This window comes from Argopecten irradians, chromosome 14 (assembly GCF_041381155.1).
Source record: "Argopecten irradians isolate NY chromosome 14, Ai_NY, whole genome shotgun sequence".
Taxonomy (NCBI): Eukaryota; Metazoa; Mollusca; class Bivalvia; order Pectinida; family Pectinidae; genus Argopecten; species Argopecten irradians.
The window spans coordinates 13847525-13874930 of NC_091147.1; the positions used below are offsets into that span (position 1 = coordinate 13847525).

Below are 27406 nucleotides of genomic sequence, written 5' to 3' on the forward strand. Positions count from 1 at the left end.
GTTGCTTAGTAATCTTGATTTGCGATACTGGTATGTAGGACCGCCAGGAGAGATAGCCGTTAATAAATAGAAAGTAGTCGATAAATGGAAGTGTTCATTTGATCTTGGTTTATCATCTAATGCATATTCAACCGGTTGTAATATGTGTAGTCGACACTTTCACTTTTTTTGTAAGTTCGACACGTTGATTTTAATAATTTAATTATTGTAAATTTATTGTTCAGGTAGTAACAACATGCATTAAAATACCGAATATAGATTTTAGTTAACATAATGAATTAGATAATAAAAATATGATTAAAAGATTGTTATATAGGACCGTTATTGAGACGTGTTCATACACAAGGCAAAACTACGCCATGGTATAGGCTCACCGGCCTTTCGGACCACGTAAGATAACTCGATATTTTAAAGTTGACTTGTTTATCATACAGTGTTCCCCGAGATAGGTGACATTATCATTACATGATAATCAACGTGACCGCTATCTAAGGACCTTTGAACTAGAACTTCCCGGACAGAGAGGATAGGGTAGATACGTATGCTTAGTCTCTTCAAAAGATATCTGATGTTTTCCCATGCTGAAAGGCGGAGTTATATACAGTTTTTCACGTAAGTAAATTAACTTCTCCTGCGGTTCTGGTGTAGATACAGTTTTGATATGAATACTCGATAGTTTTAAACTCTTACTCCGCCTAACTTAAGAGCAAATACAAATACATGTTTACAAGATAGCACATGTGATTTCGACCTTTTGTACAAACCCACTACTAGTTAGCAAAATCCGTAAGTTTATTAATAGTGTCCACGTAAATTGTAGGTACAGAATGATGGATGTGCACATGCACTGCTATTTTAAGGTAGCTCCATACTTTTGGAAAAACCCATATCATTTATATAACAGGTATTATTTCCTTGGATTTTTCATGCAGATATCAATTAAAGAAATATGGGTGTTCTCGAACTTCTCAACTTTTTAGGTTTTGGAGATTCAAATATACCATCCGTGTAAATTTGCTGCCTGAAAATAGAAAAGTTCATAAAATGATGTTATCTGTAATATTAGGGTCAATGTAGTTGATTTTTTGTCCTAAATTTCTAACAATAGAACATTATACAAAACTATTGTATTTTTGTAAATACTTACTAATTTTCGTTATTTCCCAAGACCGTTTCTATAACTTATTATTATGATGTACCGTATTTTCGCCCCTAAAAATCATTGAATATACCAAAAAGGAAATTAATACCCATATCAATTTCTAAATATTTGTATATATGATATGCCAAAGGTAATACATTTCATATATATTAATTTATATAAAAACACAGGGTCCTTCATCAAATTTTCACAATTTTGTAAGCTTAAAGTTAGTAACTCAAAACCTTACCCTCATTTCATCCAGAGCTAAGATGGGTCATGTTTGACTGTTTTTCTCAATATTTTGTATTATAAGGAAATACGTATGCGTTTTTTTCAAGAATTCCAGAATTTCAGTCCAATGAGTTTTCTCTTATCATTTATAGCAACAAATGCTTGAAAATCCATTCCCATTTAAGACACGGACCGCGAAAACCTCAATATATCTAATTTTCACTGAATTGCTTTTATTTGATTTATTTCATGACTTTAAACATTCAATATTATATTTAGACAATTTTCACCTGTTGAAAGAAAACAATCCAAGTGGAATATCGTAGCGTATCGGAAACAATTCTGAAATTCGAAACAACCTCCGCAGTTTTGGGTTAAGCGTCATATGAATTGACGCGATTTTCAAAAGTGTTGAACTACCTTAATGTATCTTCTCTATATATATATATAGTGTGTGATTATTATCAAGAACTGGCAACGACCATCTTACTATGGAATGTAGTTGTCTTTATTTTAAATAGGGACGTATTTCAAATATAACAAATGTCTATCAATACGTTTTATCACTACATGATCTGCAATTGTGTTTAAATTCAAACAAAGAAGATTTGGCCAAACTACTAAATAGCAGAGCAATGTAATCATTAGTGCGTTATCACACAGAGGGTGCCTCAAACAACACCCCAACATGCTGTTCATTCAACCAAGCACTCATGTTCAACTCTATGAACCAAAATTCGGTTATCAATCTAAATCAATGGTTGTTTAAATACTCTGTGTAAAAAAATACTCAAAACATTGCGAGATCAGAAAGAAAAAATACAGATAACGTGTAATTGTTTCAAATATTTCATCAATTACATCAATTTTAACTCTATTAATTATCAATAATTCTACACGGACTCTCGGAATGAATGCTATACCCAACCAGTTCAGTGTTGAGAACATTACATAAATGACACCTGTTTAGAATTAAATATATATTGTGTTACTATTATCGAGAATCATTATACTGGCAACGGCCATCTTACTATAGAATAGTGTTCTCTTTATTCTAAAAGTATGAACGTATTTTTAAGCAAATGTCTATCAATACGTTTTATCACTACATGAACTGCAATTGTATTTAAAAAGACAATCAGCGTGACCGTTATCTACTGAACTTTGAACCGCATAATAATGTGAGCATTAGTGCGTTATCACACAGAGGGTTCCTCAAATAACACCCCGACATACTATTCATTTAACCGAACACTCTAATTGATTGAAAAAAAGACATGTCGACTATTGAATGTTGGGGTATCGAGAACTTAATCATATTTATACTTGGTCATATTCTGCTTCATATAAAACACTTCCAACGATAAATGTACATTTATTTATCTGAAACTTATATCTACTGAAAATGAAGGATAACTTAGAAAAAATTAAGAAACAATAAATCTCTGAAATATCAAAACCAATATTTTTTTTTTCATACGAAATCCGACTTTCTCATCAGCAAATTCCTTTTCTTCGTACTTCTGTGAAGAAATAATATCCGAAAATGGAGCGAAACCCGGACGTTATCACGACGTCACAATGGAGACGTCGACGTTGCCGTGATTGGGAAAAATAATCCATTTGAAAATCGTTTAAACGCATTTTATTTTATGAAATATTCTGAAAAAAATATTTATAAGCATTGAGGTTAATATTTATTAACTTCATCTTTCTTTCATACACCGATGAAGAAAAGAAATACATGAAGTGACATCAATGCTTAAATAATTTGCTATCATATATAGTGTATTTAATCACACAACATGAATGTCGGTCATATGAATCTAATGTAAACATAGCTATCGGATTAATTGATAAGAAGACATGTCGACTACTGAATGTGGGGTATCGGCAACTTAATATTGTAACTCAACTGTGTGTTATACTTGGTTATATCCTACTCATATCAAACACTCCCAACGATCAATCCTTATTTATTTATTTGTTACTTATAACTACTGAAAACGAAGTATAACTAGGAAATTATTAAGAAACAAGACATCTCTGAAAGATCTTGGAGCACACCAGTGAATGATTTATGTAAGTAATAGGAAAGAGTAATATGTTTCTGTTTTCGATACTTTTCTTCTTTCCTGCTCCTTTGAAGCATTTGTTATATACAGTAATACATAAAGTCAACGAGGTGGAAAAAACCCTCATTTACATACAAAATTCAAGATGGTCAACTGCTGACCATGCTGTTTTTAATCAATCCCATATTATGATTAGCATTAGAAAAGAATGGTTGAAACAACATATGAAATAAATTTGAAAAGAGGATCTCGATCTGCAGTAAACTCTAAGAAACAGTGACAGATGAAGTGTATGTACAATCTCTTTCGTACTTTCAAGGAAACATCGGTAACAAACAACAATAGACGATATCCAAGATGGCTGCAAGTCGGCCATTTTGTTTTCGCAATTTGTCCCGAAATCCAATATGCATAAGTAGACATTAAGGGGAACTACATATGGAATTCTAAAATATCATTTAGTTCTTTATAAAAACAACGATAACAAGAATTGTTTTCGGACATTCTGTTAAATAAAATATAACATAAATTTATCCCTATAATCTATATACGAACACTAGTAATGAAATACATCACAGGCCGGAATTTTTCACCATTTTTTTTCGGGAAAAGTTTTGTAAATTAGTTTTGGGCGATATCTTTCGGAAAAATCTCCCTGATATGAAAACCTGATACAATTACATATACAAAAACATGCATTATACATGTTTATAACTAATGATTGAGTTCTATGTTTTTTGTTTCGAAAAAATATATATAATATAAAACATCTATTTACAATAGGTATAAGCCCCTGTAAGATCTAGTGATATCTTGCATGCATATACTCCGTAGGTGTAATTGAACATGCATTGCTTACAGCGCATAGAGACTAACCTTAGATATGACTGATAACACGTAAACCGTTGTGTAAGTTGTGCATTATGACGTCATATGCGAAAAAAAGGATTGAAGTCCACATGATTCAGTACATATTTCTGTCACCAAATAAACATGCCGTAAAGCAGGTATGTGATGAGTTTGTTTGACCACATTCGATTTTACAAACAACATGCATATCTAGTCCTTTTGATCATGAGATGCACATGCATACATACTTTTGATGGGAAGACAAAATATAGCTAGTTTAAATAGGGGCTAATAACTTACACTGGCACTGGGGAGAATTTTCTTCTTCCGACTTAAGATTTATTGATAATTCTTTTTCTAATATATTTGCTCTGCTCTCACAGGTAAATATCTGATCTGAATACCATGAGGATCTGTATAAAAATTAGACGAGGAGATACTACACCTCAACGATAGTTTTATAAATGACCGATAGCGAGAAGCAGTGAGTGGATTATCATGTGGCCTTAGCAAGCAGCAGAAGGAGTCGAGTATCCAGTGCAATAAGAACAAAGCCCTGTTTGGATAAGGACGCATATTTATCATAACGGAGATACACACTTAGACTAAAGGACGTGGCCTAAAGTCGGAAGAATATAGTTTGATTAAGGAGTTAGAAAATGTTAAGTAGAAATATACATCCATGCGTATAGAACAGGAGATAGAAAAACAATCTTGACCAAAAGGAAGAAAACAAAAGACACACAGAATAATGGTGCAAGTATTCGTGATTGTCTGACCCTAAAATGGTATGATTGAAAGTGTACTAATCAAGCAGTGAAAGGACATAGAAGTTGTGAAAAAGATTTAATTTGAGGATGTGAAGTTGTCATCGGAGTCAGCCTAGACAATAAGCAAGAAAAGGCAGTTGGAATAGGAATATTAGAATAGGAAATGTGAAAAGACAAACCGGTACAAGTGTGATTACCATTGAATAGGAAATGTGAAAAGACAAACCGGTACAAGTGTGATTACCATTGAATAGGAAATGTGAAAAGACAAACCGGTACAAGTGTGATTACCATTGAAGCCGTGAAATGATATGTTTCAAAATTATATTTTATTAACTACATGTCGCTACACGAGTGCATTAGAGAGAAAATACCAGCAGAGATGCCAAACAGGAAAATAAAATCATTGATGTATGTTTCTTTTTTCGCTATGTTTACCTATGTAATGGTACCTGGTGCGATAGATTTTTTCAAAGTTGTTCCTCACGACATATTTATCATCGACTACAATGAAACTTCTTGCGTTTTACCAAAACATGATCCATTCGACAGCAGCATAATAAAGTATTTCTACGATGTCGACTCACCGTGCGATAAATTCCCCGATATTGTTTATCTCGACAATGACCTCCAGTTACAAACTAATACCTCTGCGGTAAAAGAGGCAGGATGGCGACAACATCTTACTTGTGAACGCGAATATATACAGAGAATAAATGAGAAAACTGTTGTTTTTGTCCCAGAAAAGTCTGCAAGTTCATCAAGTGTGTATAGTGATTGCTCAAAAATATCATGTCACGATCAAAGTTCTTCTCTCGTCTACCAGCAGCTGGTGTTCCATACTGACAGTGAACGTGTACTAAAGAGTAAGCAGATTAAGGAGGAGACTACAGACAGTCCAAGTGTCGTTATTGTCGGTATAGACTCGGTGTCACAACTCGCAGCCAAACGACTGCTGCCAAAGACTCTACACTACCTCACACATTCGTTAGGTGCTCATATATTCAACGGATATACGAAAGTAGCAGAGAACACCTTCCCTAACTTAATTTCTCTACTTTCTGGACAGAAAGAAAAGTTGGAAGCATTGTTTCGTGATAAATACTTAGATGATATGGTGTCTTTTATATGGAAGAATTTTTCGGGTAAAGGTTATGTGACGATGTACGCCGAAGAGCAGCCAGTATCGCCTTCATTTACAGCGGTGTCGAAAGGTTTTCTTCATCCACCGACGGATCATTATTTCTTCCCATGTGGGGTCGCAATGGATAACATCAAAACTTTAATCCATTCCCCTAACTACAGACACTCGTCAGCAGCATACAACAAACTCTTATTATTGAAACCATTTATGTTTTGCCATGGTAACAAAGCCAAACATGAGATTCAAATTAATTACTTAAAATCATTTCTGTCTTCGTATGAAAGTAAAAGAAAATTTTCTTTAACATGGATGGCTGCTCTTGCCCATGACGATCTCAATTACCTCCGTCTTGCCGACGACCAGCTGAGGGATTTCTTTGATTGGTCAAATAAAAATGGACACTTTAACAACACAATTTTGATATTACTTAGCGACCATGGCTCAAACCTAAACGCTATTAGGAATACTGTGATTGGTCGGGTAGAAGAACGAATGCCTTTGTTTGCAATTGCACTACCTAAATATTTGAAAGAGAAATATCCGTTATTAGAAAGAAACTTGCGTCATAATACAGAGCGACTGACGTCACACTTTGATACTTATCATACCCTAGTTGATATTTTAGACGGGAGGTTTTGCCGGTCCAGTGAACCTGATCATCGACTTATCGGCAGGAGTCTTTTTAGTCGTATTCCGTCCAACCGCACATGTGGTGACGCTGGCATCCGTAGTGAATACTGCCCGTGTCACAAATACGACATTGTTGATGTTTCCGAAAATAAACTTACAGAATTCGGAGAGAGTGTTGTACAGAAAATCAACTCAAAGTTCGAATCGGTCTATCCACGATGTATGCGATTGTCATTGAACAAAGTTGAAAACTCACAGAAGATTGTATCAAATTTTATTCCTGCACCATGGACGGAACATTCGTTCACATGGTACAGTATTTGGCACAGTGAGGAACGCCATATTGACAGTAAACAGTATCGTATGCTGATCAGTACGACGCCGGGGTTAGCTTTATTTGAAAGTTCTTTAACTTTACATCCAGACGGTCGAATTGAAGTATGGGACCACATCAGTAGGGCAAACAGGTACGGAAATCAGTCTCATTGTGTTGATGTCGTGGAACTAAAGCCGTTTTGTTTCTGTGGATAGACTTTATCGTTGTACGCAACAGATTCGTTATCCCGACGCTTACACAACGAAATCCTGTTATCTCGACGTCGATTTAACTGATAAGAGTGATTATATATGAACATACACTTCCGTGTGAAAGCATGTTAATTCAGATTAATGTATTGAGAAATTTGATCAAATATTGTTTGAACAATAATTGATATATGCCAAATAGCTGTATGTATGGTGTGTATATAGAATTAAGTTTGATTTATATATTAATATGGAGTTGGTATGGTATGTATGCTGTATTTAGTATGTATGATTTTTGTACGATTGGGGCAATACTATAAGACTCTTTCATATGTGGATATGAAGGATAGGGAAAATCTGCCTGAGGGTCACAAAATGTAGTAAAACCCGAGGCTTGTGATCCGTCGGGAAGAATATCTCTATTCTTCATATCCAATTATGAAAGAATATTTTCTTCATATCTGGACGTTTAATTATTAATTTACAAGTATAATATCCCGCCATTTTGAAATAAATTCTAATGAAACAACGATTGCAAGTCATTTTCCATTAATGCAAAATAATGGGATATTTTAAACACGAAGTCCGTTTTTCTATCTTTTATAGTAAAATCAGTCAAGTTTGGGAAAAAAATTTAAAAGTTTACCAAGGAAATAGTAATTTTGTTGATGCCGTGACGTCACGAGGCTTTATTGCATGGGTAGCCATGCAATACAGCCTCAGGCAACATGAGTGTGTTGCCCGATACCAGTCAGTATTACACCCGTAGGTATGAAAGAGAATATTTGTAGTGTGCTAAAACATGTACTACAAACATCATTGGAAAAAGAACTAATCAATATGTATTACCTCATACACCGGTGATTACATAATTGAACTCGTCTACTTCTTGAGCAGAAAAAAATATTACGAAATTCCAGGGATGTTTGAGCAGTTTTATTATTCAATATCTCAGGGAATGGAGCTATTATTGCCAGTATTATATATATAATGATGTTCGAGTGATCTCATTAGGTAAGACATAGTCACGTGGAGGACGATATTTAGCATTTGCGTTTCCGTTTTTAAGGAACAACAAGTAGATGCAGTCATTGTGACGACGAGTTGCTCAAGTGTCGAGTTCTATAGGGTGGAGTTCTAATGTCTTTGCTCTTATTTTAAATGTTTATCATTTAATGCTATTATATATATATATATATATATATTCATATATCTATTTGAAACAACTAAGGACCATTGAGTCGGTCAATATGGTGATATTTATGTACACAGTGCTAGACGAATATAACATGTTGACTTCTGCCTACGCCGTCGATCATTGTTTGATTCTACCTAAGCGGTATATAACCATATTGACCTCACCTAAAGTCCATAATTGATAATGATGGCGTATCCTATGCATTTCAGGCATAAACATAATGCTTAATCGATCGAGTTGCCAAATAAAGATACAAATAATGTGTTCAAAAGGTAAATAATAGTTACTTGATGTTTCTTTTTTATGCATCACTTGACACCATCTTATGTTTTTTGTATATTTTGTACAATAAATTTGATAACTTATGAATAAAAATATGGAACCAACTAGCACGCCTTGTCATCATCGTGTCAAAACGAACAGAACATAACTTTTCTGTATTTACATATTACTGAGTTATCTGCCCTTGCGGATAGGTAGTGATTGTGACGTCGTGTGTTTATGAACGTAACGTCACGATTTACAGAGAAAACGACGTGAATTTCGTTCACATAATAATGAAGTCACAATAGATACCTGCCCGCAAAGGAGGGATCTCTATTATATGTAAAGACGGGATAATATTCTTTACTGGTATGAAAAAAACTAATATTATCACAGTTTCCGCTAAATGAGGCCGACCAAAAGAGGCCCTCAAACTTGCTCAGGTCAAAACATGAATCTTAAACAACATTCTAATGCATAATGTTGTAATCTTTCTCATTTGCTATATCTTATAATGCCATACCATTAATAAACTCATTACTTTGATCCGAGAAAAATCGAGAAATGGTTGAGTTACCGTTACAATGAAATTGCAAAATTATGAATTCGCTAAAAGTTAATTATCTCTTTTTAGTCCAAATCGGAAACTTATTTGACCCGCACAAAACAAACGTTAAAGTTAGTAAAACAATTCTAAAATATTTCATATATCAACTCCCCTGACGACAGACAGGGATTGCTACACAAATATTTCAAACTTTCAAAATTTCATTGGTCGGTGTGTAACAGTCACACAAGCCATATTCTTATTCTTCCTTTGTTCAATTGTATTACGGATACATACATATTGCACTATTCTTTTTCTTACACAAGAACAACTATTTTACTCACTAGTCTCCTAATAGCTCTCAGACAGAGTTCATCGATTCCTTTAAAGTTGATCCGAAGAGTTTTGGAACGAATCATTTGTTACATACTTGCAAGTTAACAGTCAGACACACTCTCATTTTTCCTGTTTATGCTTCAACAAGTGCCCGTCAAGAAGAAAGGAATAAACAGTACCAGGCCTGCCGAATGCTGGTATACCAGATCTTTCATCGATGATCAGATATTACCATCTACTTAATTGGCCCATATGTTCTTTGTTTGTAAATTAAAGAAGAGTTTTACATGCATTATCAAGTGGACCTTATCACAGATATGGTGACTTCAGTAGTTTTGTTTTCAAGTCATCGATGAAAAAAACACAATGTAGACGTGAACATAAATCACTATCCTCTTCCCTGCAACACTAAATGCACGTCGGATGATGATGCTAACGGTTACACCATATGTGTGGATGACGTTGTACAATGCCTGAATGTCCAAATGTTCAAAACGATTGTGTGTATACTCCATCATACCATATGGGTACAGGGGAATTTCATACGGCTAAAACTTGTGACGAAGTAGTGAATGTTTGGAAAACAATCCCGTTAAACACAGTGATTCTTAATGAATGATTAAGCCATTCTTCTACACAAGTAGATAGTAAAGCCATATGTGTCAGAATATCAATATTTGATATTTTATCCGGAAAGATGTCACCATTGGAAGTTGTATAAGTCTTTTGGTGTATTATTATACAGGAGATATGGTCGAGTTACTATTTTCTTCACCTTCTTCTTGTATCACGCCTCAGTATGGGCACAAGTTTTCGCTGAAGATCGTTTGGGATTGTATCTGCAAAATATAAAAGGCAAATTCTTTGAATTAAAGGTCGTTGTAGTTAAATAAAACTGAAAATTCAATTAAATAAATTTGTGGTCATTGTATATGTAATGTCGATTGCTTCGAAGATTCAAGTTTTGCTCGCCTATCCTTTATATTACTGGATGTCTATAGGATGATATTCAATGAAGGGTGTAATTTTACTAATGTCGTGACATCTGCCTCTCCGACAAAAGGTAACAGACAGACAGATAGATAGACAGACAGATAGACAGACAGACAGATATCAAGCAAAATTAATAAAAAGTAATTCAATATATTCATTCGAAAAACAACACACACGGAACTGGACCGTAAACTTGGACAAGACTGTCAGTGACTGAAGTACATGTAGTTGATAGACAAGAATCTTACCGTCGAATTGGACAATTTCACATTTAGTGTGTAAGCCTTTCCCAACTGGTCCTTTCATCAAACATTCAAACGTGTGTCGGAAGCGTTCTGCTTCCCTCTCCATGGTGTGTTTGTTGATGCTAGCAATTCTGGATTCGTTCATCTCCCAAAGACACAAAACTGGAGCCGGAAACTGACCGATAAAATAATGCTCCTATCAAAATAAAAAAATAAAACCTCATTAATTCGAACTTGGTGGGACATAATATTATTTCGAGTTATCCGAGTATCGAAGTTAAGTTTACTTGAATACCGTACAGACAGGTTTTTTCGCGGTTGTACGAGACAATACCATTATCGCAGAAAATTTATCCGCGACGAAGTGGGAAATAATTCAAACCCTTATAGCCAAATGTAAAATTGAAAACCATTCAAATATGATTTTCTCTTTTAATCCAAATCGCAAAAATTTTGTCACAACAATATAAAAAATTATACAATACTTAGTAAAAGACGGTATGACAGATTATTTCGAGGTAAACAAGGAATTCGGGTTATAGGAGTTCTAGGTAATACATTAAAATGTATGTCCATGTGGCTCTTTTTTCCTATGTTATTGGAGCCTCGACAGAATCATCCATTTTATATTTGCCATAAAGAATAATCATTAATAAAGGTCCATTAGGTTCCGAATACACCAAACAAATACAAGATTCCTGCACAATCTATGTAATATGAAAGATTCATTTCGCTGTTTTGCCGTCTGGCGCAGTGACTGTCAACGAACGTGCAGTAATTATAATGACGGCGGGAATATAAGATGATTCGCGTGATGAAATCACACATGAATTTTAATTAAATTGTTCAGAATTGTGGTATTGACGTTTAGCTCATATTTTCTGCGGGTCTACAAACTTATCAATCTCGGTTTCCATTCTCATTTTTAAAAAAAGCCGTTTTGGTTTCGGTATGTAACTTTAAAATACGATTTTATTTTTCGTCGGCATACCAGCTGATCAGTTTGACTCACCTGTTGTCGGATATTATCATCGTCCGTTATAGAATAAATATCCAAGGATTTCACAATATTGGCCCCTCCGAGGTCGTCTTGAATCCTAGTAAAGGATGTGAAATGGCTGACATGCTGAGATGTATCACTTACTAGTCCAGTACATTTACAGCTGCTTGGCATCAACACGTACAGTTTCTCGGGACAATACCTGAGTATGCTTGATTGATTTTCCTGTTCTAACAACTTCTGTAGATAGAAACCGAATTCTGAAAAAAGGAAAATCATGACGTATGTTTCAACAGAGTTATTGTAGGAAGTGTCAGATTTTGAAGATGGAGCACCATCTATTTTCCAGGGGTTATTATCATTGTCGTTATATCCATCTAGACTATGCAATAGCGATACTCATTGCAGCACAAGAGAAAATAATAACCAATAACAGGCCTGTGCAGAATCTTTCTTTAAAGAGTACAGATAGCGAATCGCAAATTCAACCCCTAATCTGATTCTTTTGATGTACATCAAAAGACCAAACCACCTGTGTCATCTGTTGTCGCATACAGCACTTTAAGTTTTGCAATGGCAGAGTCTAGCGGTAAATATGACGACAGTGGTAGTAACCACTGGAATACCGAGTGTGGAGGCTGATGAAACTAGAGAAGTTGAAGAAAAAATATTCAACGTTTTATCAAAACCGTTTGTCTCGATTCGTGAGAAAGATTTGGAGGGCACAATATATTGTCTGAATGCAAGAACTTTTTGACAAACGATTTTGTTCGGTAGCTGGTCTGTCTAAATATATTCTTCAGCAGAGTGTTACACATATGTGAAGTCCTCATAAAATAAACAAAAATGACTGGTGCAAGTGTCCTATCACAACCTTACAGGAAGATGTGTAACTCTTTTCAGCCTACCGGTATATTAGAAACATAAGAGATGAGCATTATGATTATACTTAATTTTCGACACATAAAGTTTTGATACAATTTCACGAAAACGCTCGAATGTGAATTCAAATCATACGCGAATATTTGTAAATGACTACACTTATGTCAGTAAAACCCTCTGATCACGACTTCTTATATTCGCGAATATGTCGAAACTAACCACGACGTGAAGCATTTTCAACTACCTCCCCATTTCCTATGGAAAACTAGTATGCTTGTTTAATGAAATAAATACGTCTTTACAGTACAATGGGAATAATTCATAAATCACGTGATACCCGATAACGTTTATGCTGATATAATTTTGAACGTCATTTCATCACCAATAGAAACAATAATCCCGCATAAACGTTATCAAGTATTACGTGGGTCATGATTTAGTCCTATCATATACTACTTACCTTTGAGGACTGTCTTCATGTAGTTCACAATATAACCCCAGGCTAACCCATAGCCCAAGTTTCCAGCTGGGATAAGAGCGTTTTCTAAGGCCATAGGTATGTCCTCACCTAGAACCAAGAATGAAAGTAAATGGAGGTGTAAGATATTGAGTAAATGATGTGTAGCGATGCCGTCCCAATGATGACATTGCATTTACTGAAGACGCACGTCTTTCAGTGGATAAAAATGAATTACAAATAGACTGTTAGACTGAATCTCGCAGATTGCTTCCTGTATGGTTAGCATGGTGACATCTAAGTCTAAGGGAGGTACTGGGAGGGAACCTTTTTGTTTACCGTCCATTTTAAGTAATAAGAAATAGTTTTATCTTAAAAGGTATTTCACGTCAAACATAATTCCAAAAAATATTTGGAAAACTGAAACGATCGCCACTCAAATATAAATCTTGTATCTTAAAAACCTTAATTATATTAACTATTGCAGCCCTTTTTTAAAATTCTAACTTATGTTCGATCAAATTTCTAAAAAAATCTTTGAAAACAATAAGTTGAGTTTTCTAAGTATTTATATAATTTTCAATTATCCCTTCACACACCATCCTCGATACTCCTGGGGTTAATATCACTTCCACCACAATAGCCAGAGTTATTCAACTCTCAGGGTATCAAATAAACGATGCAGCTGTTGATTAACAATTTGTTTATACCACACGTGGTATAAACTCTGTACGCGTTTTGATTGGCTGACACGGTGAACTTTGACAGAACTACGTCTTTCTGAGTGTCGTGCCATCATTTGTCAACGTCATCAATAATTGAGTGACGTCATGCTATGCTGTGATCGCCGCTTGACGCCAAAACTGCTGTTGGATAGCGTACTTATCCTCGTCGTATTTCTATCGGCTAAAAGCGGATATAATTGTGGTAGAAACAGGTCACACGACTCGTGGTTGTTGGATATGGAATTTATTCCACACTCGTAAGTTATTTTTTAAAAGTTACAAAAGACACGTGTCTTTTGTAACTTTTAAAAAAATAACTCACTCGTGTGGAATAAATTCCATATCCAACAGCCACTCGTTGTGTAACCTCTATATATCCACCCCTGGACTATCTCATTGTAAAACTGGAGGCAACACGGTCGACACAGTTAATTGATCATTTGGTGTACATCAAAAAAAAATATGAAATGTACAATGCGCTTGACTCTCTTGTTCACTCTGTGTAATCTTCAAAGGAAGTCTGTGCAGGCCTGTGATTGGTAAGGTTTTTTTCTCCTAAACTGCCTTCAGTTTGATTTACTATGAGATAGGCGAGGGGTGGATATGACGTCAGTAATAGTAACCCCTGGAGTATCGAGGATGCTCACACACACTCACTCACATTCAAGGTACCAATTTTTACATTAGATACCTTTGACAGCTTTGCATATCCGTTCCTTATATCCCTCCGTGCGCATGTCGATGTAGGTGATCCATTTTAGGGCTGTCGGGATACGGCCAGCGGTCAGTCCGTCAACAATAGGGATGATGCTGACATTCTTCTCGCTGATGCTTTTTGTCAGAAGATTTATCGTATGCAAGTTAAAGACACTGTCATCTAGCGATTTCTTCGTGAGTATCAGAACAATCCAGCGACATTGTTCAGTGGCCTCATCGAGATCTGGTATACATAAAACGTATAAGGTGAGATTTCTTGCCATAACAATTAAAATTGATGGATTTTGTTTTATCATAACTTTTTACAGATATTTTAATTTTAATTAAAATTATCGCAAATAATCGCTTTCTTGTTTACACTATAATTTATCATCATCTTAACGTTAACTTTCACTACCACAACGCAGATTAATAAAATCTGATAGGCAATCAACAGTATTTGCAAGAAGCAATATTTAGAAACATATCAAGAGTTGTTTGAGAACAGCAACACTTGTCTCTGACAGGTTTTTATGATGTAAAAATTCAATCAACTTTTGCCTAATGAACCTCTTGAAATATTTGAAAGCATGTGTTTTCTTACTAAGCATAATTGTCCATATACAATACCACATTTATAACACTATATTAATGTAGAAACCAATATACGCTATTACGGAATTAACAAATCGCACCACAAACTTTAGCTTATACAGTTTGTCCAAGTGGACCCTTGAGAATTCTCAAAATCCACCATTTTCGTTTAAATAATTGCCCATACCCATCAAAACAAATATAATCATATAGATTAAAACTCAGTTGTTACGGGTAACAGCATTTCACAAAATTAGCAAAACTTTAACCAACGCTGACTTGAAGTCACATAATTGTCTTGGTTGACGGAAAAGTCTCATCATTATACCAAATTAAAATTGAGAGTTGCCATATATACAAGTTATGTGATAAAAGATGATATCAGTCATGGCTATGTTATCTGAAATTTACTTATTTTATATGCCACTCGACTAATGGCTCTGCTGACGCTCAGATAACTGATATAGCTTAATAAACTTTATATTGCATAACCACATATGTATAATTCTAATCTATTTATGATATTGCTATAACGCACGTTGGTGACGTACGCCAATAAAATGTACTTACCATTGAGAACACGACTCCCGCCTAACAGCGGTTTGACCTTCAGATGATTTTTGGTAAGAAAACGTTTTATTTCGTAGGCTTTGTCTTCATCGTCTTCACCGCAAACGATGACAGCATCAAAGCTTTGACCTACACTGTCAGTTTCTATATCATAATCCTCTAATTGACTCCTCCCTAGTTTCCCCCTCCAAGATTCCATAATTCTTGCATCCTTGAAAAATGAAATGTTTTCTTAACTTGATTTATGTGATTTAAAACAGTTACTTGGACCTGGTGACGTGATGCTCGTGAAATAAGTTGTGAACACATTCACTATTTGTCTTCAATATGTATATTTCGAGATACCAAACTGACATAGATAAAGAACAATTCATCGTTAATTAGCCCCACCAACAGGTGGTTATGACGTCATACTCTGACGTGAATTGTCACAATCACAGGACGATAGTCAGACTAGCGTAAATTGGATATTTTGGATGTGGTAACATTTTGGCTTAACGCCAAAATTTAAATTTGACGACGTATTTATTTGTTTGTATATTATGATCAATACATCTACACGTAATGGATCACTAAAGTGAACATGTACTCTCGGATAAGTTACCAATAACGTTATGTAAACATACATTTATGTTCTGTCAACTGAACAAAAACATTACCCGTGTTTTTTTCTTAAACACGTATACAAGTATGTGATTATTATCACGTCATTTGAAAGTAAATATCTCAAAGGATTATCTGAATATCGATATGGCTTCAATCAAGTCATGGCAGTTTTTCATTTTGAGGGATACATGCGACGAATGAACTGGTGAAACAAGATTATCTTCATAAAAGTTATGTAGTAATTACAGTACACAGTAAAACGCCAAAACACACACACAAAATTGACTACCCTCTTTCGATGAAAAAAAAAGAAATTTAACGACGCCAAAATATCCCAATTTACAGTAATCATACTTTACGCATGTCGTTTTGTTTTATCTCGAATCTATCGTATTACAATATTGGTGACTTTTAATAACTTGAGCTGAATTAGTAATCATTACATTATCTTAGTTCAAAATTAGATACACCAATAAATGCATAATTTCACTAATCTCTACAATACAATTACAAAAAGAGCATTCAAGATTTTGTCTGAAATGAATTTCTATTATGTTAAAACACTTACCTCTCTAATATCAGTTTTGATAGCATCCAATAGCACAGCATGAGGCTCATGTTCATCTGACAAAAAATGTAATATGGGATCTGTACAAAGTGTGTATAACAGGTGGAAAACATTCCTTATATATAAACATGTACAGTAAATATTGGTTAGTTAAGAATTAGCTTGAATAGATTTTATATCATGGAGCAATAAAAAAAGGTGAGCGTACTCAATTCATTACCACGAATCTATTCCGAAGCGATGTTTTTAAGGACATCATTATGATAAAGTGAATTTTAACCCACTCAAAATGCTTTCTATAACATATCTATAAATACTTCTGTTTAGTGTTATCTATAAGTTTATTACCTATATTATAACAGTATTACAGTCGACTTAAACCTCTTTTTTTATTTTATTTTTATCTTTTGATACCTAAACAAGACATAATACTACAACAGAAATATCTGCTCTTGTGGTAAGTATTGTTGGTATGTCAGATGTTTGTGAGCATACGTCATTTTTATACAAAAAATGATGTATTTTTCACACAAACTGATGAGTAACAATCCTACTCCAAAATCAGATAACTTTGTAATATACAAAGATGGACTATCAGACTTATTAACCTACCATCAAACTCCACAAGGCGGGACTGACGATGGCAGGTTTTATTTGAGTCATGATGTAAGATGGCGCTAAGAGTGAAGTTAAAACGAGCAAGCTGCATTTCCTTCTCGTACGTTTCCATCTGGATATGTTCGGACTTTTCCATCTTTAAAATGGCACTTAGTACGTTGGGATACTGAGCAACGCAGTAATATTTCTACAAAAAAATGTATCGACACAAAGTAGAAAAAACGATATTAGCATAACGAGAAGATAACCATAAAACAAACTGCCAAGTATCAAAATTAAACAATATAAATAAATTGACATGCAGTTTTCAAAACAAGAACTTCAGTACTTCATTTCGATGATGGAAAAAAGGCAGAATGAACTCGCATATATAAAGACAATTTAGGCAGATTTCGCTCCCTTACACAATTACCAGTTATTTTTCTTAACAATGTAGATCTATTCCATATGTTGAATATGTGTTTTATATTATGATATAACCCAATCAAAATGCTATTTACAAGGAATATTGAATTTAATTAGTTCTGTATGGTAAAGCAGAAATTCAGAATAATTAATTTATTTTGTCAAGAATACAACTTTTATATTTAGACATTAATATTAAAGGAGGGATCAAACTTCAAATAATAAGGCATAGCTTCAAATGTAATAATCGCATACCTGCCCTTTATCCTCAATGCGGTACACATTCAGGGAATATGGCCTGGTTTTGTTGCCAGCCCTGTTAATCACAATGGGTTTTAGGCATCCCTTTTTCTTTATCCTCTTATCATTGGTGAATTTGGAGCAATCACAACACTTGGATATGAGTTCGTATATTTTAATAGGAAAGTTTCCTGGTCTTTTCTGAAACCATTTTGATTCCCGGATTCTTTGTTCCAGCACTGCCAATAGACGTATATATATATATATATATATATAAACATATTCAATAGAGAACGTTTATTATTCACGGGGCACATTTGACTCATTCGTATTTTCATTTGTCTCGTTTAAATATATATGAATGCAGTTTACACATATATAAAGAGGTTCAAGAATCCACATCTGTTTTTGAAATGTAAACGATTATTTAGTTTTGCTTGCGGTCTACAATCTATCACAGTGTGAACATGTATAAGTTAAGTTTTGTTTTCACTTTCATCCAATTTAATACACTTACATCCGTGCACAACATTATGATATCCAAAAAAGTGCGACCACGCTTGCGCATGTGCAACGTTTCCAACAGGAAGTTGGCGTTCGGTTGGGATATCCTCTAAAAGACAAGCAAAGGATGGATAATGACTTTAATATGATTATATGTTGTAAAGGTTGATTCAGATGCAAAAGTAACAGAAACCTCACAATAGAAAATGAAAGCAGTTTAGATTTACTCAAAACGTATGATATTGATTGATCATAGTGACATGTCATTGTTGTTTTTACCAACAGCAAAACGAGGCTTTGGTGTTATACACCATTTAAAACGATATATTAATCATATTGATATATACTTTTCAAAACAGCATACATGACACTGACTTCAGATATAGATACGTAAACATTTATGGGGCCGCATCAGAACGTATGTGATCGAGTACGATGCCGCCGCAATTGTTAACTGGATTTTATAAAATTGCATTCATATTGCTTACATGTATGTATATATTCTGGTTTTGAATTGCTTTAAAGTTTGGTGCTAAAACATTTCATCATGAAAGGGCTTAAACAATTGGTAATTAGCAACTGGCCTCCCTGTTTGTAGTATCAGTGTTATCAAGAGGACGAAAAATAGACGAAAGAGAAAATTAAGATAGCTTTTACGGAATGTGAAATAATGTTCAGTTGTGAAATTTGTATATGGTTTACATAAATGTTGAATAAAATATATAACCGTAATACGATCTGACTGAACCATATCAACATATCAATATTTAAATAAACTAAACATGACACATAGTAGTCGTTAAAGGAAGGGAGAATACCATTCCATGAGTTGCAATCTCGAATTTTAATGCGAAAACACTTTGTGATACTGTATTGATAGACTACTTACTTTGAATTAATTTGATAACATGAGAAATATGATCTTCTTCCCAGTCGCCATTGGAGTCCAGACGTAACTGCGTCTTGGGCATAATGTCAAACAACGCAAACTTTGGAAGCTATGACATAGATGATTACACATCAAAATAAAATATTTTTGACAAACGGTGAGAACAAGTAATGTCTTTTTATATCCATACCAAGTGGGTCTTTATTCACAGGTCAAAGCATGTAAGTATTGTCCATTTGTAACATATCATAGAGAAAATATTTTTTCATGCATTTGTTCTTTATAAAAAAGTGGTAGCAAAAACAGATTTTACTGTGCATACCTTGTCGGCAGAAATTCCGTGTAAAATCATTACACAGCAGAATCGTCCTAATTGTTCCGACCATTCTAAAGATAGCGTCGTTTCAAAAGCGAACCAGGAACTCTTCAGTGAATTCTCAGTTACCAATAACAGGCATTTGGAGCTGCGGTGGATACCTTCGACGATCCGGTCAATAGTTGGTTGGCCTCCATGAATGTCGTCCGTCGCGACGAAAACATCTAGTTCTGTAAGTACAAACAATAACCGATAGACATACAGTTAGTTGTAGACATCTATACACCAATATTCATAATAAATATGAACTATATAATCACTGGAAACACTTTTAGTAGGCAATTTTAAGACTAGCTGATGGCTGATACATTAAAGAACTATTATCATAAATTATGCATGTACAATACAGATTTCATAGCGGATGTGTCACAATGTACCAAAAACGTATCATTAAGTAGCATGAAAATTTGAATATACTATACTTTTCGGTTGAGTACGAAAGGTTGCCCATGGAATCACTCGGGCACGGATTATTATGTTTAGGTTTCCAGTGTTTGATGTATATTTATGTTAGTTTTGCATTTACTTTATCGACTGGCCACCAGTCTCTAGAATATTGAAAAAAAATCATTTAAATTTGGCTTGATTATTTTTGTCTATACTTCATGTCCGATTGTAAGTTTCAAACTAGAAGAAGATTATCTAGTAAAGAAAGCTTCTGAGAAAGTCTTATCAACAATTTAGGGTCTGGTGGCCAGTCAATCTACTTAACTGCTTACAATATACCAATTGCACCATCTGTTCTTTTAAATGCTATCCGTCAATGTTTTGAATTTTTTTTATAGCTTTGTTTAGTATTTTAGAAATGTAAATCTGGCCAGGTAAAATGCATAAAACTGTAAAAATAAACTTTGATAAGAATTTCGCTTTGTTCCACTAGCAGTAATTACTACCAATTGTAGCTGTAAAGACAACATTGTTATTTGTTTTTGGATTCTTTATACTATATTGCAGCTAATCAACATTGTTAAAACAGTATACATTATATTACAACAGTTTTAGTCAAAAATGATTAAGGTTGTAGATAATCACATTGGGTTAAAATGTAAACTAATACCTTTGATATTTGTAGAAAGTTTTTTGAAATATTGGGCAGACGTGTGATGGTATCATTGAATTTCAAAGAATTTCTCTTAAAGCTGACAATGCAAGTTAAAAGGGTTGTCTCAGAACCGAATTTGAAAAAAAAATATTGAAAAAAATTATTATTATTATTTTTATTCTCAAATGTATATTTTTTAACTTGCATTGTCAGCTTTAAATGCATAAAATATTCTTTTGTGTTTCAGATGTTTTTTTTCCAAATGAATATAAGAACGCCTGACTCAGATATTGTGTAGTTTTGTAGGATCAAAATAGAAATCTTAAATGAAGTATGAGATCAATTAAATGCAAGATAAACTATAACAAACAGAAACCCGACGCCAACACACAATAGGAGTGTGACATCAATTCGATTCTAGTTTTTGAAAACAAAATTACCTTCTTTAATGATTACATACGGTTTGTCGAGGGTACATGATGTCACTAAAACTGAACTGTCGGTTACGTACTCAGTTGTACTAGTACAGTGAATACCATCGTAGTACATCACGCAGTTTTTACAATTTATAGTATTAAGATGTAATTTCCTTTTTATCTTTTATTTCAATTTGTAAATCTGCTTGTATTTTTAAAATATCTCCTATGAGCTAACTGGGGAAATAAAAATTGATGTGTAGTTTGGGGAAACGGATATCATCGCAGTACTTTGTTCAGTTTGGGCAAACTATTATATCTATTGGCCTGTGATTGGTCACTTTATTTCTTCTGATATGCCTTTAATTTTACTATGACGGGGTGGATATGACGACAGTGATAATAACCCCTGTAATATAGAGAACGACACCACTTCTGGTCCCGGTTGTAATAATCCGTAAAACTTGCTCATATTATAAGGCTTTTTTTGCCTAAAATATAACAGAAAAAAAACAAGAGATCCCAGAGGGATCTTGGCGCCCACCAAAGATTGATCTATGTCTGACAAATGAAAGAGAGATCTTTTCTCTGCTTTTCAAACTTACAATTCTTTTTTCTGCTTTTCAAACTTTAAACTATCAAAATCCAAGATGGTGGTCGCAAAATGCAATAGGCAGAACTAGGGTCCTAGAGGAACCTACATATGATATTTGAGAACAATCCCTTCAAACTTTCTGAGAAATAGCGGTAACAAACTTTAACTATCAAAATCCAAGATGGCCACCAGTCGGCCATCTTGTTGACCGATCAGTCCCAAAATGCAATATGCACAACTGGGGTCCTAGGGGAACCTACATATGAAATTTGAGAAAGATCCCTTCAGTGCTTTCTGAGAAATAGCGGTAACAAACTTTAACTATCAAAATCCAAGATGGCCACCGGTCGGCCATCTTGTTGACCGATCAGTCCCAAAATGCAATATGCACAACTGGGGTCCTAGGGGAACCTACATATGAAATTTGAGAAAGATCCCTTTAGTGCTTTTTGAGAAATAGCGGTAACAAACTTTAACTATCAAAATCCAAGATGGCTACCTGGCGGCCATCTTGTTGACTGATCAGTCCCAAAATGCAATATGCACTACTAGGGTCCTAGGGGAACCTACATATGAAATTTGAGAACAATCCCTTCAGTACTTTCTGAGAAATAGCCGTAACAAACTTTAACTATCAAAATCCAAGATGGCTGCTTGTCGGCCATCTTGTTGACCGATCAGTCCCAAAATGTAATATGCAGAACTAGGGTCCTAGAGGAACCTACATATGAAATTTGAGAACAATCCCTTCAATACTTTCTGAGAAATAGGGGTAACAAACTTTAACTATCAAAATCCAAGATGGCCACCGGTCGGCCATCTTGTTGACCGATCAGTCCCAAAATGCAATATGCACAACTGGGGTCCTAGGGGAACCTACATATGAAATTTGAGAAAGATCCCTTCAGTACTTTCTGAGAATTAGCGGTAACAAACTTTAACTATCAAAATCCAAGATGGCGGCTGGTCGGCCATCTTGTTGACTGATCAGTCCCAAAATGCAATATGCACAACTAGGGTCCTAGGGGAACCTACATATGAAATTTGAGAAAGATCCCTTCAGTACTTTCTGAGAAATAGGGGTAACAAACTTTAACTATCAAAATCCAAGATGGCTGCCTGGCGGCCATCTTGTTGACCGATCAGTCCCAAAATACAATATGCACAACAAGGTTCCTAGGGGAACCTACATATGAAATTTGAGAAAGATCCCTTCAGTACTTTTAGAGAAATAGCGGTAACAAGAATTGTTAACGGACGGACGGACGGACGGACGGACGGACGGACGGACGGAAGGACGGACGGACGGAAGGACGGACGGACGACGGACCACGGACGAAAGGCGATTTGAATAGCCCACCATCTGATGATGGTGGGCTAAAAAAAAAGACAAAAACACATAACATAGGCGGGTTTAGCAGTTTCGCAGACAGACTACAGTTTAAAAAAACCCACACATTTTACAGAAAATCACCATCTAGACTCCACTTACCTGGTTGTCTCTCCTTCAGACCCTTCTTGATTTTCCGTACTAAGTGTAGATCCTTGTGACTGTAGGAGACAAATACTCTGGGGTGTTTTGTGCCACTCATGGCGGTTTACGAGGGTTTCCCATGTGTCGGATGGCAGCTTTAGGTAAGAATGAAATAAATATAAGCAGATTTTATAATGCTTATAATTAATTTTCTGACTATTTGATAATATAAAATACGTTTAAACGTACAATTTCATTGATTTTCAAATGGACTATTTTTTATAAATCAATACGCAACGTCGACGTCTCTATTTTGACGTCATGATAACGTCGGGTTTTCGCGCCATTCTCGGTTTTTTTCTTCATAGTATATGAAGAAAAAGAATATGCCAATCATAAAGTCGGATATAGTATGAAAACAAATAAAAACAAGGACATAGTCATTCAGATCCCCCGCCAATGAAGATATCAAAGCTGAAGTAAGTTTGATTGTGGAGACTTATGTGTATGAAGAAAACAGGAAAAAGGAAGTTGAGCTAAAGAAAGATGGAGTATAATTCAAGTAGAGCGGGGCTGCAATTGTTGAATCAGGTATACAGCCTTGACATTTATATTAGACTATATACACAAAGATGGGTGGGGTTTTGCAAAGTAACATTTACCATTTACCATGACATTTTCAGCAATGTTTCCATGGTAACGGAAAAAGTGCAAAAAATGAAAACCTAAAAATAGCAAAAGGTACTACTAGACCATACAAAGAATGTGTCTATGAAGTTTCGTGGAAATATCTCTGCTGGTTTTAGAGTTATGCTCCGGAAATGAACCTGCTACAAAAATATGATATTTTCAGCAATGTTTCTATGGTTACAGAAAAAAACCCACAAAAAGTGAAAACCTAAAAATAGCAAAAGGCACTACTAGACCATAAGAACAATGTGTCTATGAAGTTTCATGGAAATATCTCTGCTGGTTTTAGAGTTGTGCTCCGGAAACGATTCTTACACAAAAATCTGCCATTTTCAACAATGTTTCCATGGTTACAAAAACAAGAGGCCTGTATCGCTCACCTGGTTTGTAATGCCAAGTAATATTCTGAATACAGGTTCATTGTTTCTTTTCTGAAGGAATTATGATATTAACCTCTAAATCCCCTATTGGGCCCAACCCCTCCAGCCCCTGGGGGGCCAGAGCCAAAATTTATATAAGTTCTGTTCCTCTTCCCCAAAGGATGTTTATGGCTAAATTTGGTCACAATCCAAGCAAAACTCTATGACTAGTAGCGATTTAAAGGATTTGCCTCTATTTCCTCTATTGGGCCCAACCCCTCCAGCCCCCGGGGGGCCAGAGCCAAAATTTATCTAAGTTCTGTTCCTCTTCCCCAAAGGATGTTTGTGGCCAAATTTGGTTACATTCCATGCAGAACTCTATGACAAGTAGCGATTTAAAGGATTTACCTCTATTTCCCCTATTGGGCTCCGCCCCTCCTGCCCTCGGGGGTCCAGAGCCAAAATACATACAAGTTCTATTCCCCTTCCCCAAAGGATGTTTGTGGCCAAATTTGGTTACATTCCATTCAGAACTCTATAACTAGTAGCGATTTAAAGGATTTACCTCTATTTCCCCTATTGGGCCCCGCCCCTCCTGCCCCCAGGGGACCAGAGCCAAAATTCATTCAAGTTCTGTTCCCCTTCCCCCAAGGATTTTCGTGGCCAACTTTGGTTACATTCCATGCAGAACTCTATGACTAGTAGCGATTTAAAGGATTTACCTCTATTTCCCCTATTGGGCCCCGCCCCTCCTGCCCCAGGGGGACCAGAGCCAAAATTTATACAAGTTCTGTTCCCCTTCCCCCAAGGATGTTTGTGGCCAAATTTGGTTACATTCCATGCAGAACTCTATGACAAGTAGCGATTTAAAGGATTTACCTCTAATTCCCCTATTGGTCCCCGCCCCTCCTGCCCCCGGGGGGTCTGAGCCAAAATTTATACATGTTCTGTTCCCCTTCCCCCAAGAATGTTTATGGCCAAATTTGGTTACATTCCATTCAGAACTCTATGACTAGTAGCGATTTAAAGGATTTCCCTCTATTTCCCCTATTGCGCCCGCCCCTCCTGCCCCCGAGGGACCAGAGCCAAAATTTACACAAGTTCTGTTTCCCCCTCCCCCAAGGATGTTTGTGGCCAAATTTGGTTACATTCCATGCAGAACTCTAGGACAAGAAGCGATTTATAGGATTTACCTCTAATTCCCCTATTGGGCTCCGCCCCTCCTGCCCCCGGGGGGTCTGAGCCAAAATTTATACAAGTTCTGTTCCCCCTCCCCTAAGGATGTTTGTGGCAAAATTTGGTTACAATCCATGTAGAACTCTAGGACAAGTAGCGATTTATAGGATATACCTGTATTTCCCATATTGGGCCCCGCCCCTCCTGCCCCCGGGGGGTCAGAGCCAAAATTTATACAAGTTTTGTTCCCCCTCCCCCAAGGATGTTTGTGGCCAAATTTGGTTACAATCCATGCAGAACTCTATGACTAGTAGCGATTTAAAGGAAATGTTGACGGACAGACAGACGGACGGACGGACCGACGGACGGACGGACGGACGGACGGACGGACAGACAGACGGACGGACGGAACCCATTTGTATATCCCCCGCGGGATAATTAATTATTATAAATTATTGACAACAAGGATTGGACACAAGTTTTCCCAAATTAGTGACGTCGAGTGAGAATGAAATAATATTGATATTGCATTAAAAACCTTTTACAGTAAATAAATAACTACAGAGTGCAAGCATTAAGATGTCAATAAATATTCTATTTGTATTGATTTTAAGAAAAACATCTGACGGAGAAGTACTATATGTGGGTATACAGCGTACATGTATTGTACAAGTGATTGTACGATATTCTATTTTATATAAAAAAAAAACCAAGTACATTTTGTATTTCAGTGTATTGATATTAAATATATAACCCGACAAGTTTCTGTACAGTATATACGGTGTATTGCACGTATACGTTGTTCTATTATTAGACCAAGAACAAGTATGACATACAGGCTATAAATAGCTCAGATGCGGATGTCTGTTTATCATGATTTATACCTTCAATTAATAATTTAAATGAAAACAAATCATGACAGCGGATAACGTGATTTGAACAATACACAATATTTTGTTATTTCACAAAAGACGAATACGTCAATACAAAGAACTTGAAATAAGACGTCACACTACATACACAGACAATAGACACACCTCCAGTCATGTGTGTATGTGGTGGGACAAACAATTAACACTCACCTGGTAGTGGAGTCGTCAGATAATGTCAATATAAGGTGTCTATGATGTATATCGTGTCGTTTCGAACAAACTAATTTCCCCTTCATATACCTAAATACAGACATTTGGTTAAACCATCTAGTTTCGGTTTTACAAATCTGAGTTACAGAAGTGCTTGAATGAATGTAATGAAAAAGTACACGAGTCCTTTCGACGTCAGTTATTATGATGTAACAGGAAGCTACGTGATATTCTATTTTCAGATGTAATTCCAGGTAAGGCATACTTTATACAACGAAACGTTGTAAATATTGCATTTACCAACAACGCCAACGTAAGGAAAATAACATGTTAAATTACGTTTAGTCTTAATCAGCAAAGATGGTCGATTACATTTTATACTCAGTTATTAAAGACCCACTACCTTTCAAGAGGAAAACATAAAGGTTTCTTAAAATCATAAATAACATCAGAAAATATATACCAATGGCCTAAGATGAGGTGACAACACC

At 35.4% G+C, this 27406-nt stretch overlaps 2 protein-coding genes across 2 annotated transcripts; one reads left to right on the top strand and one right to left on the bottom strand.

Annotated features, from left to right (window-relative positions):
* The first annotated feature begins 356 nt into the window (after nt 1–356).
* Nucleotides 357–8951, top strand: LOC138306893 (uncharacterized). Its single transcript, XM_069247442.1, has 2 exons — nt 357–612; nt 4683–8951. Exon 2 carries the CDS (start codon nt 5410–5412, stop codon nt 7372–7374), a length of 1965 nt encoding a protein of 654 aa, XP_069103543.1. The 5' UTR covers nt 357–612; nt 4683–5409; the 3' UTR covers nt 7375–8951.
* LOC138306892 (uncharacterized) lies at nt 8290–27096 on the bottom strand. The gene is made up of 14 exons (XM_069247440.1): nt 26916–27096; nt 23627–23763; nt 20028–20251; nt 19706–19814; nt 18830–18925; nt 18328–18551; nt 17662–17854; nt 17050–17105; nt 15876–16086; nt 14707–14955; nt 13294–13401; nt 11964–12211; nt 10955–11147; nt 8290–10552 (listed from the first exon to the last, which is right to left on the bottom strand). The coding sequence occupies exons 2-14, from the start codon at nt 23724–23726 to the stop codon at nt 10485–10487; spliced, it is 2079 nt and encodes a 692-aa protein (XP_069103541.1). The 5' UTR covers nt 23727–23763; nt 26916–27096; the 3' UTR covers nt 8290–10484.
* Between the last annotated feature and the right edge of the window lie 310 nt (nt 27097–27406).